Genomic DNA, 14,686 nt, shown 5'->3' with positions numbered 1-14,686 from the left:
CGGCTGTGGGAGCAGCACTGGGGGGTGCACCGGGGTCCCCTTGGGTGGGAAAGCTCAGATCCCCACAGTGCTGGGCTGGGGGGTGGGAGGCACCTCTCACCTCCTGCGGGCACCGTCCTGCCAAACAGCAGAGGTAATTTATATCCATAAAGCGGGGTCTGATTTTGTTAGATTTCTCTCTCTCAATTGCCAAGGGTGAGCTATTTCCCCGTGGATTAATGGCAGCGGAAACGCCCCACTCGCGTGTCAGATCCAGCAGGAAGCAGGGAGGGCAGAGCCGTGCACCGCGTCCCGTCCGGGCCACGCACACGGGGGGCTCAGTGGGCAGCTCCGTGCTGCCAAGCGCCGCTCCCGGCCCCCGGCGCCGCTCAGCCCCCGCTGCCACCAGCCCTGCGGCTGTGCCCAGAGCTCGCTGGGCCGCCCCGAGTGCTGCAGGGCTGTGCTGGCGGGGCCGGAGCGGTGCCGGAGCGGTGCCGGAGCGGTGCCGGGGGCGCGCAGAGGCAGGAGCACATTTCGGAGAGGGTTAACCGTGCAGCGAGGGCTCCTGCGCCTCGTTGCCTTCCCCGGAGTCTGCATTTTTATGCTGATTGGAAGCCTGCGCTGTGTGTGCTGCTGAAATTGAATGTCAGGCTTTTGATTTTGTTGCTGGTCTCTAATGAAATTTGACATTTAATGGTGAGTGCAGCGGCAGCGTGTGTGTGTGTGATCGGAGCTTGATTAGCGCGCTCTAATTGACAGTAATTAGGCAGCTCCCTGATTGTTTCTAATTCTGCTATTAATTGTAAGGAACAGTATGATTGAGGATAAATTTGGTGCGTTGCTGCTGGGGATGCAGCTTCTTCAGCTCCATATCGGGAGCCTATGGAGACCATTGCGCTCGGCTCCTGAGCGTGGCAGCCCCTCTCCTCATCTGCGAGGCCGTGCAGGGCGCGGTGCTGCGGAGCCGGGGCTGTGCTGTGCACACGGCAGCACTGTGCTGCACTGTCCCTCCCAGACACAGCCGTTGCCCCGCGTGCCGCCCGCACGTGTCCCGTCCATCCAAGAGCTGGCAGCGGCCCTCAGCAGCCCCCCGAGGAGAGTCCCCATGCACTGTGTTCAAGGTGACCCCACACAGGGATCCACGCAGGCCCCCCACACGGAGACCCATACAGCACAGGGACCCCCACAGAGACCCGCCGGCCCCAGACCACCGCAGTGCTGAGCAGCGCAGTTCCTGCTCTGCCTGCGGGTTGGGGCTGCCAGGCCGAGCACCGCCGCCACCCCCCGAGCCCTTGGGTGTCTCCTGCTGTACATCGTCTTCTCTCTCTTTGTCCATAGCCAACGGCACTGCCGATTCCCTCAGCTCCAGCCCCAACATCTCCACCGCCGCCAGCCCCAAGCTGGAGCCGCCCCCGTCGCCGCATGCCAACAGGAAGAAGCACCGCAGGAAAAAGAGCACGGGGACAACGCGGCCGGACGGCCCCAGCACGGCGGCTGAAGGTAGGCAGCCTCTGCTCCGCGGCGCGGGGACACCGTGGCACGGGGTGCTCCCGCCCAACTCATTGGTGCCTCTTCAGGGAGCGGTCACCCCTGAACCCGCCCGTGGTGTCCCAGCTGCGGTGCAGCAGGACTGCCGTCGTGCTGCTGTGTGCACGTGGTAGTGGTAGCGGTAATGATGGGCTGCATCAGCAGGGCTGGGAGCGCACCGTACTGTTGCGGTGTGCGTAGCCGTGCAGGAGGTGTGCAGACGCTCTCTACCGTAGCAGCTTGTTTCTGGGTGCTTATAAATCTGCCACGCTTCCAGCATCTGATGGCCTGTCGGTCCGACTCAAGGTGAGGGTCTGTGGAGATGTTCACCTGCTGCAGGAGTCCGGCGAGGAGCACAGAGCATCAGCCGTGTGATGGAGCGGGCGGCGTTGTGCCGGGCACTGCGGCTGTCTGTGCTTCTGAAGCAGAGCCTGAGCTGTGCAGGGCTGTGTGAAGGCCGCCCGCATCTGCAGGCACAGCTCAGTGCAGCACGCAGTTCTTAAGGCCCGCACCTGTGGTTGGCCTCTGCAAAGTGCTGTGCTCAGGCGCTGGTATTGGTCATCATCTGAGGTTACCGTGTCCTGCAGCCATCAGTGAGCTTCTGCAGGAAACCAAACTAAGGGTGGAGTTCGGGTGGCTGAGGGGGAAGGGGGGCTCAGTGCAGGCATCGGGGCAGATGCCGGCCACAACACCAGGCACAGCAGAGTCTGTCCTGCACCCGTGGCCGTGCTGCTGTCCTGTCCCATCCCAGGGCAGCTGCAGCCCTCAGCTGTGTCTGCTGTGTCTGAGCATCTCCTCGTCATTCCTCCCTCGGGAAGCGTTCTGGTGTTGGTCTGCAGGGGGTTCGGCAGCTCTGCTTCCTTCCGTACTGCGGTTGGTCTTCACCTGAATGACACCAAGTCTGGGAAGGACTTTCCCTTCCAGTGTTTGATTCGGGCACCTCGAGCGTCATTCGGGTCTGTGATGTGCACAGTGCGTCTCATGGCAAGCAAGAAGTATTGCTGGACGTGCACCTTGTTAGATCAGTGCGTGCTTAGCTGTGATGGGTGGCGATTCTGGGACACTTCACTACCCAATTCTATACCTGTACATGGGGGTAAGCAGGCAGTGCTGTGACCCACCCAGTGCCTGACACTGCCGCAGGGCTTGGGGGTACTGCAGCGTTGTAGGGGAGATTCCGAGGTGGCACTGGGGCTGATGGCTGTTTGTGATGTGGATGTGAAAGCTTTCAGCTCGCCAGGAAGAAGGGTGGGAGGTGTGGGGCTGAAGGGCTGCTCTTACCGGTGCTCACAGAGCAGTCTGGTCCTGGAGTGCAGCACAGCTGTGTGTGGCACAGGAAGGTGCAGAGACAAAGATCTGAAGCTGTGCAAAACTGAAATGCAGTTAGTGGGGAGAGAAATTAAAAATAGGCATGCTTTGATAAGCCAGCAGCGTGGACCGGCCGCTGCTCAGAGCTTCACAGTTATATGAACTCCTCCAGGAGGTGCGTTGGTCCCACAGCTCTCTGCCCTCCTCCCCCAGGGGGGGCACAGCTGCTGTCACCCCAGTCTGCGCGTCTCAGCCTGTCCCATCCTCTGCCATCTCATAGGAAGCTTTGCAGACGTGTGTCCACCCTTGTTGGCAGCGTCCTCGAGAGGTGGAGTGATGGGAACCACACGTGGGGGTGGTGCAGTGCCATGCAGTGTATGAGGGCACTGAGTACCCTCTGCTGTCCCCTGCCCTGCTCGCTGTGGTGCCGTGCTGTGCTGTGCAGTGGTACCCAGCCCTACTTTGGGCTGATGGAGTTAATGCAGAACCCTGTCAGCTGTTGGAGTAATGTCATGTTTTCCTGCAAGGTGCATTGCTTCACTTTCATCAACATGGAACGTCATTTGCCAGGGAGGTATCAGCTACCTGACTTTGTCATGGCGCAGACCTGGCACACAGCTGTGGCTCCTGAGTGCAGCCCCTGGCAGCTGGGCAGAGCATGCTGCTCCTGCAGCCGGGCTGTGTGCAGCTCCAGGGGCTGTGAGCAGCGCTCACCCATGGCTCCAGCTCTGTCCTTCGTGGTTATCCGCCCTGGGGGTGGCTCTGGGAAGTGCCCCCTGTATCTCTGCTCCATATGAATGGGAGAGCCCAGGCACTCCTTTTCATGGAATCTCAGCATGGCTGGGTTGGAAGAGACCTCACAGCCCACCCTGCTGGCACGGGGCTGAAGCACCCACCCTGCAGCGTGGGAAGAGGGACCTGCAGCCCTGGAAGAGGTCGGGGCAGGGCTGGGGTCTGTGTGCCGGGCTGCAGCCACAGCCAGGTCACTGCGTGGCCATCTGCATCAGAAGCCAAACGAGCAAGGAGCAAACCAGAGTAATGAGCCTCCGTGTGAGGTCCCATCCCCATGTCCTGATGTCTGCACTCGGTTCCAGTGGTGAACCTGGGGCTCAGCACTGCCCCATGTTGTGGGCATGGCTGATGGCTGATGTCATGGACAGTGTCCGTATGGCTGCTTCTTCACTGCATCTTTTTTAGCTGCTCTTGCACATTTTCCAGCAGTACTCTCACAGCAGGATCACCTGAGCTCTTTGCTTTTGCACAGCCAGCGTGGTGGAAGTGTAAAAGTGCTGTGCAGAGTGGGGCTGCAGTGCTCTGCATCTGAGCCAGCGTCCCCCCGTGCTGCTCCTGCTGGGGGGGACATGGGGAGGCCTGGGCACGGAGCAGAGGATGGTTCCACAGGCAGTGCCGCCGCACAGGACCCAGCAGAGCCCCGCTGTGAGGCCCTGCAGGTGGGTGCAAGCAGCCGGGGAGAGCCAGGAGCTGCAGCCGGCCTTAACCTGCGTGTGCCTGGCACGCAGCTCAGGTGAGCATCCTGGGAAAGTTGGTGAGGTCTGGGGATAAATTGCCATCGGTTTATCTCATTTAGGAGGTAATCAGAGCCGGGGACGTGCGGAGCAATTGAATCTTAGTTGTTCTGAAGTATCATAAATCAAACGAGCTGTTGCTTTTTTACATGGGCGCATGTTAAAGAGAGCGCCGTGTCAGGCTGCTAGGGAGCATCAGCAAACTCTGGCAGGCGTTGCTGTTGGGCTGCGGGCTGTCGCTGAGCAGCGCAGCGCTGCCGGAGCACCGCGGCTGCGGGATGCGCCAGTCTGGCACTGCGTGGCGCCGCGCCGGGTGCTGGCGTTGGGCTGCAGGCACCGCGGGGACACAGAGTGCCGTGGGCAGCAGTGCCCAGCCCTGCAGCCCAGCCCCGCGCCCCCCTCGTGCCCGCGCCGCGGCTCTGCTTGGTGGCGGCGGTGCGGGGCCGTGAGTCAGCGCAGCACCTTGGTGACGCTCCCTGCACCAGCATCCCCGTGGCTGCCAGAGCTCCAGGGATAATGAACTTCTCATGTGCTTAAAGAGTGATGCAGGGTGCATGGCGAGAAGCTGACAGCCCCTTAATGTGCTGCTCAGCGGCGGCCAAACGACGCGGTTTTGTCTTTGTTTTTTAGTTTTAAAACCCATGGGAAATTGATGGCCAGTAAAGAGTTGTGTTGGGGCGCGGTGCGTGATTAATGCCAACTGTCAGCGGCTGTCGGGGCCGACGGCAGAGAGCTGCAAGCGCCAGGCTGAGCTGCAGGCGTGGGGCTGAGCTGTGAGCACAGGGCTGAACTGCAAGCACAGGGCTGAGCTGTGAGCACGGGGCTGAGCTGTGAGTTCAGGGCTGAGCCATGCACACTGCCGGGATCTCAGCGTGATGCTCAGCCCCTGCCTACCCCGTGCAGCACTGTGTGTGCATGGCGTCGCCCTGTCGGTGCCCCCGAGCCCTGCATGCTGCCTGCATGCCCTGCACCATACACACACATTGGCAGCCCCGGTTTGTGGCGACCTCAGTGCCCCTCCCTGCATCCCTCAGGAGCATCACCCAGTCCTGGCTGCACCTGCTAAGCTGCCTTTGTTGTCCTTCCCCACGATGCACACTCACATGTGTGCACACATGCATTCGGTGCCCCGGGATGGATGCTCTCTCCCAGCTGAGTTTGCACATCTCTGTGGATGTCACTGCACAGAGCCCCCCAGCCCCACTGCCCACAGCCCCACATGACCCTTGGGCATGGCAGGGCAGGGCATGGCAGAAGGTGCCGGCTCAGCATGGGGCCGTGGAGGACTCTGGCTCAGGGCCGGGAGCGCTGCAGGGTCTCCATAGCAATGTTCTGCAGCTCTCCTGGCGGCTCGTCACTGTGGAGGGGGCCCGTCCCCGTTGCACTAATACAGGTTAGGAATATTGGGTTTAATGATCTGCAAAATGAGGAGGCAGCGAGCTGACATTTACGAATGGTGCTGCATCCTTCTCTTCCCAGACGCCTGCTAATTTGTTGATATCCCAAACACCTCATAATGATGTGGTACAGTGGCAGCTTGCAAACAAGCATCCCGGGGCTGGGGGCCCGGCTGCCCGCTCCTGGGCACTGCGGGAGCTCAGCAGCAGAGGAGCAGAGCTGTGGGTTGGGGACGCCCTGTGGGGCACAGCCCAGGGGAGCTGCCCTGCAGCGGGGAGTGCCACCTCCCGGGCTGCACGTGGGGGCCCTGCAGGGCTCTGCTGTGCTCTGCTGTTCTGCACCGTTGCAGTGGTGGTTTGAACCCTCCCCAGGAGGACAGGTCCGTGTGCTCCACCGGGTGCTAAAGCCACCCAAAGGTACCGGTTCTGCTCAGATCGCCCTGCTGAGAGCTGAGCAAACAGGCCTTGGCGTGAGCTCTGGGATGCCATTGCTCCCCTTTTTTCTCCCCGTGCTGCTCCCACCTCCAGTGTCCCTGCTGCAAGGTGGCAGTGCCATCCCTGCGCTCTGCTGGACAGCTGTGCTCTGGGCAGCTCTGCTCTGTGGCTCCGTGGACAGCTGTTTCCTCCCAGGGCTGTGTGTACGGTAGGGCTGGGGATGATGAGTCCCTAAGGGCCGATTGCTCACAGGAGCCCCCAGCCTGCTCACTGTGATGATGTGGCCACTTCCCGTGTCCGAGTGCTGCATGCCTTCCCTGCCCGCCCTGGCACTGTGCGGTGCCCTCGTTAATTTTGCTCTCATTTGGAGCACTCATTGCCGGGCAGCGTTGGAGCAGGGTCGGGGGGTTAACGCCCATTAGCAGAGCGCATCGTGCCGAGCTCTGCTCAGCAGCTCTTCACGGAGCTCAGTCTTTAAAACATCATCAAAAAATCATCAAGAGGGAGAGAGGCGAGCTCCTTCATTTCCACTGCCCACTAATTCTAATGGAGCTGTGTAATGGACTCCCACCAGTGCCCCGTGGGCCGGGAGAGGGGAGATGACGGGAGATGGGCGCTGCAGCAGCGCTGGGACAGCCCTCCCTGTCACCCACAGCCGTCACTGCTGTCCCACTGCCATCCCACAGCTCCTCGCTGCCGTCCCACTGCCATCCTGCAGCCTTCCCAAGCCCCTCAGGAGCTCCATCCCCACAGCACTGCCCCGAGTTGCTGCAGGGAGTAGTGGTGCTTTCCCTTGCAGAAAGGAGCCTGGTATGGAAGCAGAGCAGCCGCCCTTTGTTCGCTCTTGGCGGGCTGTGGGAGCAGCGGCCCTTTGTTCAGCGCTGGGCTGGAATCCGTGCAGCACAAAGGAGGACAGAACTGAGGTCCAGCAGTGTGCGCAGGGGGAGGCTGCTGGGACGGGGCTGTGAGGCTGCAGAATGCCCCCGGGGTGAGAATGTCCTCGGAGCCCCAGGGGTGTTGCCTGTCCGGGAGAACACTGGGCTTGGGCCCCCAACCTCAGAGCAGCCCCAGAGGCAGGCGGGCACCGCAGGGCAGACACATGCTGCCTCGGCTGTGCTGGTGCAGGGGGGTTTGGGCTGCAGTGGTGCTCAGTGCAGAGGTACTGAGCGGCAGAAGGAAGGAACGGGGCTGATGTTTTTGAGCTGGTGTTGGCCATCCCTGGACGTAAACAGTGAATCCCTCAGGGTCAGAGGCGCACTGACTGCAGGGTTTTGTGCTGTGCGCTCTGTCTGAGAGCTGGAGGTAGGGGCAGAGCGGTGCAGAGCATCGTTTCACGTTTGGCAAAGCACAGCACTGAGGGGACGAGCCCAGCAGTGTGATTGCTGGCACCCACTGCCTCATCCTGTGCTGCCCCACACCTCCCAGCTCTGCAGGAGAGGGGTGATGCTGGCAGCTTTCCCCAGCTGAGTGCAGGGTGCAGTGCATGGAGCAGCGTCCCCATCCATGGGTACGGGCAGGCAGCTGGCACTGCACCTGGGACCCTCGTCCTGGGGCTGCTCCATTCTCCCAGGGTCTGTTGATGTGGGACCGGGCCCTGCATTCCTGACCCTATCCGTGCTCCCAACCCCAGCAGGTGCTGCTGGGCTCTGGGCAGGGTGCAACACAGAGCTGGGTGTCTCTCACTGGGTGTTTTACCCTCAGAAGCAGCGCGGGACCCTGAGCCTGTGTGAGGAGCGTGGCACTGCACCATGGCACAGGGATGACATTTACCTTCACGTTGTTCGGAGTGAGAGCTGAGCTGTGCAGGAGGCACAGGGCTGTGAGTGGTGGTCCTCCAAAGAAAGCACGAGCCTGCAAGGGGACACAGCTGTCCCTCCCCACAGAGCCTTCTCTCTGCAGCAGCCTTGGGGCACGGGCGTGGGCACAGCCGTGTCCAGCCCCTAAAGCTCTCCAGCAGCTCACTGTCCCCACAGTGGGTCTGTGGGTTCCGGCCAGCAGCCCCCAACCTCCTGCTGCCCTCCCTGCCTCCCCCAGCTGTGGGGCAGGACCTGCTCACCCCCCGGGCACAGCCCCAAACCGGGCTCTTGGCCCTGCGCTGCCTCCGGAGCCATGCGGTTGACTCTGCTTTTAATAGAGAGCTGGGAAGGCACATTATGGAGATGAGGGTGTTATTTGCATAACGCTAATTAGGTAATTACAAATCATTTTGCTATGAGCTGAAGCGTGTGCTGTGACATAACGTTTATTAGTCATTCCATTCAGGCCCCGCTTAGTTAAGTCATTTACTGCACTAACTACCGGAGCTGGCAATAAAAGGTGGGTGCAGGCGCTGGGCGCACGGCGGGGCGGTGCTGAGCCCTGCCTGGGTTGGGATGGCAGCGCAGAGAGCCCAGCAGTGGCCAGGGGGAAGACCGTGTTTCGGGTCCAGCTTTTGGTTGTCTGGGGCCTTTTGCTTATGTGTAGGGCATGAGATACTCCGCCAGGTGCTCGCTGTCCCCTGCCACAGCTCAGTGCAGGGATGCACCGCACCACCCCTGAGCCCCAGTGTGCACCCAGAAGGATGGCCGTGTCCGACCTCCAGGCGCATGTGCAGCCTTTGGGGCTCTCCAGAAATACCCCTCCAAAGACATGAGGTCAGGAATTGGATCTCGTGTGTTTCACAGCAAGAGAAGGGCTTTGATAATGGGCTGCATCTTTTGGGACTGCTGCAGGGTGTGGACGCTGTGCTGTGTAGGGCAGCCCCTGGGGATGATGGGCTGCTGGGGGCTGCTGGGGGCTGCAGGTTCTCAGAGGGGTCGCTCCCATTGACAGCAGCTTTCTCATCTCATCTGGGAGATGCAGGGCATGGAGAGCAGGGCTCCAACAGCTCACAGACCCACAGCATTCCTTGTGTTTCGCAGCCCAGGGCAGTAGGGAACGTGGCTGCAGCTGCTGGTGCGTGGCTGAGGAAGTGTGCCCAGATGGAGCTGTGCAGCAGCAGCACTGGGCTGGCTTGGACTCCTGGGTCCCCCCTGCATGTCTGCCCCGCGCCTCTCCTGGGGACACCGCTGTCCCTGCCATGCCTGCACCCCACGAGGCACAGCCCTGACGGTGCCACTGCCTTTGTTTTGCAGAGCCAGACGAACCCTTTGAGTTCATCATCGTGTCCCTGACGGGCCAGACGTGGCTCTTTGAGGCCTCCACGTCAGAGGAGCGGGAGCTCTGGGTGCAGGCCATTGAGAGCCAGATCCTGGCCAGCCTGCAGGGCTGTGAGAGCAGTAAGAACAAGGTAAGGGCAGCTGCATGCTGCCTCATCCCTCCTCTTTGGCGCCTGCTTTGCTGCATTCACACCTGCCCTGGGCTGAACGCGTCCTCGTCCCTCTGCTCCCAGTCAGGCTGTGTCCCATCCCTGTGGCACTCCCTCCCTGTGTTCCCATCACCTCTCTGGATTCCCTCCCCATTTCGGCTGTGCCCCACAGAGCCCCCTCACCTTGCTCTGCCCCTCAGGGAGCCCTGTTCCTGCTGGCCCCCAGCCCTGCCCCTCAGCTCCCTCCAGATCTCTGCGGTGTTCAGGAACCCTGCATTGCTCATCCCCGGAGCGCAGCACTGGGGCTCCCGATGGCTCTGGGGTGGTGACCCTGGGGGTGGTGGCCCAGAGGATGCTGTGGGACCACCTGAGGTTGCTACGGTGTCATTGCAGGCACGGCTGGGCAGCCAGGGAGATGCACAGGCCATGCAGGCAGTGCGCACTGCGCGGGGGAACAGCTTCTGCGTGGACTGCGACGCGCCCAGTAAGGAACACCGTGCTGGGGGGACTGGAGGGGTGGGCAGGGATGGCACACCACCACCTCCTTGGCCCCAGGGGGATTTGTGCTGCGGGGACCCAGTCCTTAGGGGTGGGGAGGGCCCTGCAGGATTGACCCCGTGCCCTACTGGTCCCTGGGGTCCTTGCCCCCGTGCCACTGGGATGCCTGGGAGGGTCTTTGGGGTGACGGGAGGAGAACAGGCGGATGTGCCCATGCTGGCTGTGCCCCTCTGATGTCACCTCCTGCAGATCCTGACTGGGCGAGCCTGAACCTGGGTGCCCTGATGTGCATCGAGTGCTCTGGGATCCACCGCAACCTGGGCACGCACCTCTCCCGCGTGCGCTCGCTGGACCTAGACGACTGGCCTGGCGAGCTGCTCACCCTGATGGCCGCCATCGGCAACGCGTTGGCCAATGCTGTCTGGGAGGGCGCTGTGGAGGGGTACCCCAAACCCACCCCCGAGAGCAGCCGGTAAGGAGATGGGCACTGCATGGACGGCACTCACAGCCGCACCGCGGGGGCCGGTGGGGGGTTGGGAGCCGTCAGCAGAGGATGGGCAGCGCCCCACGGCTGTGCCGCTGGCAGGGCCTGCCTGCTCTTGGGATGTCGCAACGTCACAGAATCACAGAATCATGGAACGGTTTGGGTTGGAAGGGACCTTTAGGATCATCTGATCCCAGCCCCCTGCTGTAGGCAGGGACACCTCCCAGCAGACCAGGTTGCTCACCGCCCCATCCAGCCTGGCCTTGAGTGCTTCCAGGGAGGGGCACAACCTCACTGAGCAACCTGTGCCAGTGTCTCACCACCCTCGCAGTACTGAATTTCTCCTAATATCCAGTCTAAATCGACCCTCTTCCAGTTGAAGGACATTTCCCCTGGTCCTGTCACTACCTGCCCTCATAAGAAGTCCCACTCCAGCTTTCCTGTAGGCCCCTGCAGGTTCTGGAAGGCTGCTGTAAGGTCTCCCCGGAGCCTTCTCTACTCCAGGCTGAGGACATCCAACTCTCTCGGCCTGTCCTTGTGGGGGAGGTGCTGCAGCCCTCCGATCACCTTCACGACCTCCTCTGGACCCACCCCAACAGCTCCATGTCCTCCTTGTGTTGGGGGCTCCAGAACTGGCCGCAGTACCCACAGAACACAATGCTGGATGAGATGATCGCAGTCATGCAGTGGTTGGGGTTGGAAGGGACCTCTAACGGCCGTGCAGCCCAACTCCCTGCAGCACACGGGGACACCCACAGCTCCATCAGTGCTCAGAGCCCCATCCTCTGACCCAGAGTGGGCACAGAACCGCGCCAGCGCCGCACTGCAAACAACTTCTTCCTTGTTTGCAGTCTACTTCTCCCCTCCTCCTGTTTGAAACCATCCCTCCCGTCCTATCACAACAGAGCCCGATAAAAGGTCCGTCCCGTTCTCAGAGCGTCCCTTCAGGTAACGAAGGGCCGCTCCTTCCCGAGCGCGGGGCTGTCCCACCCGCCGGCCCGCAGCAGGGCGTACGGCCGCGTGCTGCCTGCTGGGCCCAGCTGGCTGCGAGGCAGAAGGGGTTAACGGACACTTGGCAGCGCCTGCGGGTCTCAGGGGTGCGTCCCTTTCAGGCCCTTGTCTGTCCCTATCGGAGCGCCTCCGCTGTCACTCATCCCAACAAGAGCCCATTCTGCCGCTTATCAACGGATAAGAGCGGGTCAGGGGGCGGCGGCAGTGAGCATGCTCAGCGCGGGGCATTGATGGCCGCCCGCCAGATGCAGATGGATAGAATGGCAGCAGATAGCGGCGGCACGGCGCGCATCGATCCGGCGGCCCCGCAGCCCCAGGCGGGACGGACGCTGCCACAGCCTTTGTTCGCCGCAGGCGAGACGGCAGCGGTGATAACACTGCGGAGCGCTCCCGCGGCACCGAGCGCGGCAGGCGGCCCTCCCTGCTGCCGGCAGGGTGCGGGATGGGGCCGGCCGTCCCTGGGCTGGCGTGGCGCGGGCAGGCGGGGGAGCGCGGGGGCCGGGCGTGGGGGGCCCGAAGGGGCACTTTGCAGGGTGGTGGCTGTGGGTGTGAGCGCGTACCCGAGCACGTGGAGGTGCTCGGAGCCGCAGGTCGGTACAGGTGTGTGCCTGGCGTGCGTTGGGAGCGGCGCGATGTGCACGGAGCCCCGGTGACAGCCGTGCACGTGGCACTGCCGGGCTGTGTGCTCTGTCTGCACGTGGCACGCGGCGTGCTCAAATGGCAGCGCTGGTGCACCCACCCCGTGGCACCGCCCAGGTGTGTGGGCACTCTGACTCTGTTGCACCCGCAGGGAGGAGAAGGAGCGCTGGATCCGCGCTAAGTATGAGCAGAAGCTGTTCCTGGCGCCGCTGCCGCAGTCGGACATCCCGCTGGGACAGCAGCTGCTGCGGGCGGTGGTGGAGGACGACCTGCGCCTGGTGGTGACACTGCTGGCACACGGCACCAAGGAGGAGGTCAACGAGACCTACGGGGACGGCGACGGGCGCACGGCGCTGCACCTCTCCTGCGCCATGGCCAACGTTGTCTTCACGCAGCTGCTCATCTGGGTAAGGCTGCGGCGCAGCGTCTGCTCCCTGTGTTCCCCCAGCCCAGCAGCAGTGCCCTGAGCACCGCTCATCTTCTCCCCCACCCCCCCGGTGCCATGGAGCCGGCCGCGTGCTGTGGGTGCCGCTGACGGCCGCTTTCTCTCCTGCGCAGTACGGGGTGGATGTGAAGAGTCGGGATGCCCGGGGTCTGACCCCGTTGGCCTACGCACGGCGCGCGGGCAGCCAGGAGTGCATCGACATCCTGCTGCAGCACGGCTGTCCCAGCGACGGTGCCACGCTGACCCCCAGCCTGCCCCGCCGTAACGCCAACGCCAACAACAACACCTGCACTGCCGTGCCGCCCGAGCTCAGCACCAGCCCCGGTGCAGTGTAGCTCCCCGCAGCGGGGCCGAGGGCTGTTCCCTGTGCGCTCCCCCCCACGGCCCCCTGCTCCAGCTGTGCTGTGCCCCTGTCCTTGGGGCTCTGCGGCTGGAAGGGGCAGCTGTGCAGCCCAGTGCTGTCTGCGTGCAGAGGGTACTCTGGATGGGGACTCAGTACCCCCATTTCATGACCGGTACAGGGGAAGGAGAGACAGTTCCTGTGTGCCCCCACCACGCTCACGTGTAGGTAGCGCAGGGCTGGAGGTTGTCCGGGGTGCTGCCCACCCCTGTGCGGCAGTATGGGGAGGACCAGTGCTGCCCCGTCCCTCTGCCCTCCGGTTGGCCATGAGGTGCCCCAGCACAGTGGGGCAGTGGGGGGCAGTGGGAGGTGTACATTTCACCACAGCCCTCTGCCCCTCTCTGCTTCTGGCCAGTATGGCGGGCCCCCTAGCTGGTACTGCCCACCCCTCACTGACGTCAAGGGAATGTCCCTCCCTGCAGCCCCTGGACGGACCCCTCAGCCCCACTGCTTACCAGAGGGGCAGAGGACGCTCTGGGGACCATCTGTGTCTGTCTGTCTGTGTAAAGTCACTGTCCCATCAGGTTGAAGCCCTGCAGCCATGCACAGTGCCTCCATCCCGCGGGTCCCGCTGCGCCCGGGCTGCCCCGAGGCTGAGCAGGAGAGGAGCGGAGCGCCTGCTCTGCTTGGGGCCATCCTGCAGCTGAGCACCGGGACCCCGAGGCTTCGAGCGCTGACGTGGAATGTCTCCATCACTCGTGTATAAAGTGTACATTGGAAATATTTATATGGACACTCTGTATATAGTGTTTCTTTGCCATGAATTGCCCTGTGTGTGTTACCTGCAGCCAAGGAGATGAAGGCCAATAAAGCACCCACTTCTGCCAGCGTGGCTCCGTGTGCTGCCCTGCGGCTCCGTGCCCGCACCGAGGGCTCCGCGGTGCTCTTGGCACAGGCACAGACCTTCAGCCCTTCCTCCTTCACCGGTGCTGCTGACGGCAGTGCTGGGCCCCCAGGGGCTGTGCTACGGCACCGGGGTGGGGTGGAGGATTGTGTGCCCCCCGGTCCTCCCTCCTCTGCAGGCACCCCACTGCAGCCCCCTTCCAGCCCCGCTTCTTCCCTCTCGCGGTGGGGCTGCCCCACTGGAGGCTGCGGGTGACGAACGTTCGCTCCTCCGGTGCCGATTTCACGTGTGCCGATGTCCCCATCCCGGTCCGTGCTGCCCCTCCTGGGCTGCCCCGCGCTCTGCCGCTCCAGCCCGGCCCCTCCGCTGCCCCCGCACAGCCGCACGCGCTCCCCGGCCCCGGCCCGGTGCTGGGTTTGGTTAATTTCCTGGCGACTGCATTAGTGGGAATGGAAGCCGAGGGACGGCAGCTCCTCTGGGGCCCATTAATCATCCCCCTCAGACAAGCTGCCTTGATTACAAGTGGCAAGAAATTCATTAGGGCTGCGGCTCTGACAACTTTTATCTGCGCGGCTGGATCTGACTCATTAGGCAGCCAAATTAAAGCCATGATGGGCCCTGATGAAATTCACTGCTTGTTTATCTTGTGCGATCTGATACATCTGCCCATACATCATCTCCCGTGCGGGATCCCGCCCGGCCCAGCCCCGGCACCTCCCTTCCCATCCCGCCCTGCCCCGATCCCACCGTGCCCCCAGTGCAGGGCTCTGCTGGCACAGCCCCAGCCGTGGGCACAGCCCCACATTCAGCCCCCAGGTTGGCCCTGGGGTCAGCGCCGTGGCCATGCCTGTGGGGCCATGAGAGGACACAGCCCTGAGCAGCCCCCCGTGGCCACACGGTGCCTGTA

At 62.9% G+C, this 14,686-nt stretch overlaps 1 protein-coding gene across 5 annotated transcripts in view; it reads left to right on the top strand.

Annotated features, from left to right (window-relative positions):
* Positions 1-13,762, top strand: part of AGAP3 (ArfGAP with GTPase domain, ankyrin repeat and PH domain 3) — a 78,399-nt gene extending 64,637 nt beyond the window's left edge. For 3 of the 5 annotated variants that reach the window (XM_015281033.4, XM_015281032.4, XM_015281027.4), the window contains 6 exons: positions 1,318-1,479; positions 9,286-9,440; positions 9,852-9,942; positions 10,206-10,428; positions 12,242-12,497; positions 12,649-13,762. In XM_015281033.4, coding sequence (XP_015136519.1) covers positions 1,318-1,479; positions 9,286-9,440; positions 9,852-9,942; positions 10,206-10,428; positions 12,242-12,497; positions 12,649-12,870 — 1,109 coding nt within the window. In that variant the 3' untranslated portion in view covers positions 12,871-13,762. The remainder of the gene's footprint in view (positions 1-1,317; positions 1,480-9,285; positions 9,441-9,851; positions 9,943-10,205; positions 10,429-12,241; positions 12,498-12,648) is intronic. The other 2 variants (XM_025147377.3, XM_046936271.1) reach the window with 1 other exon arrangement.
* Positions 13,763-14,686: the final 924 nt, after the last annotated feature.

Source organism: Gallus gallus, chromosome 2 (genome assembly GCF_016699485.2).
Source record: "Gallus gallus isolate bGalGal1 chromosome 2, bGalGal1.mat.broiler.GRCg7b, whole genome shotgun sequence".
Classification (NCBI taxonomy): domain Eukaryota; kingdom Metazoa; phylum Chordata; class Aves; order Galliformes; family Phasianidae; genus Gallus; species Gallus gallus.
The sequence above is the reverse complement of the archived record's forward strand: the minus strand, read 5'-3'. Positions and strand labels throughout refer to the sequence as shown.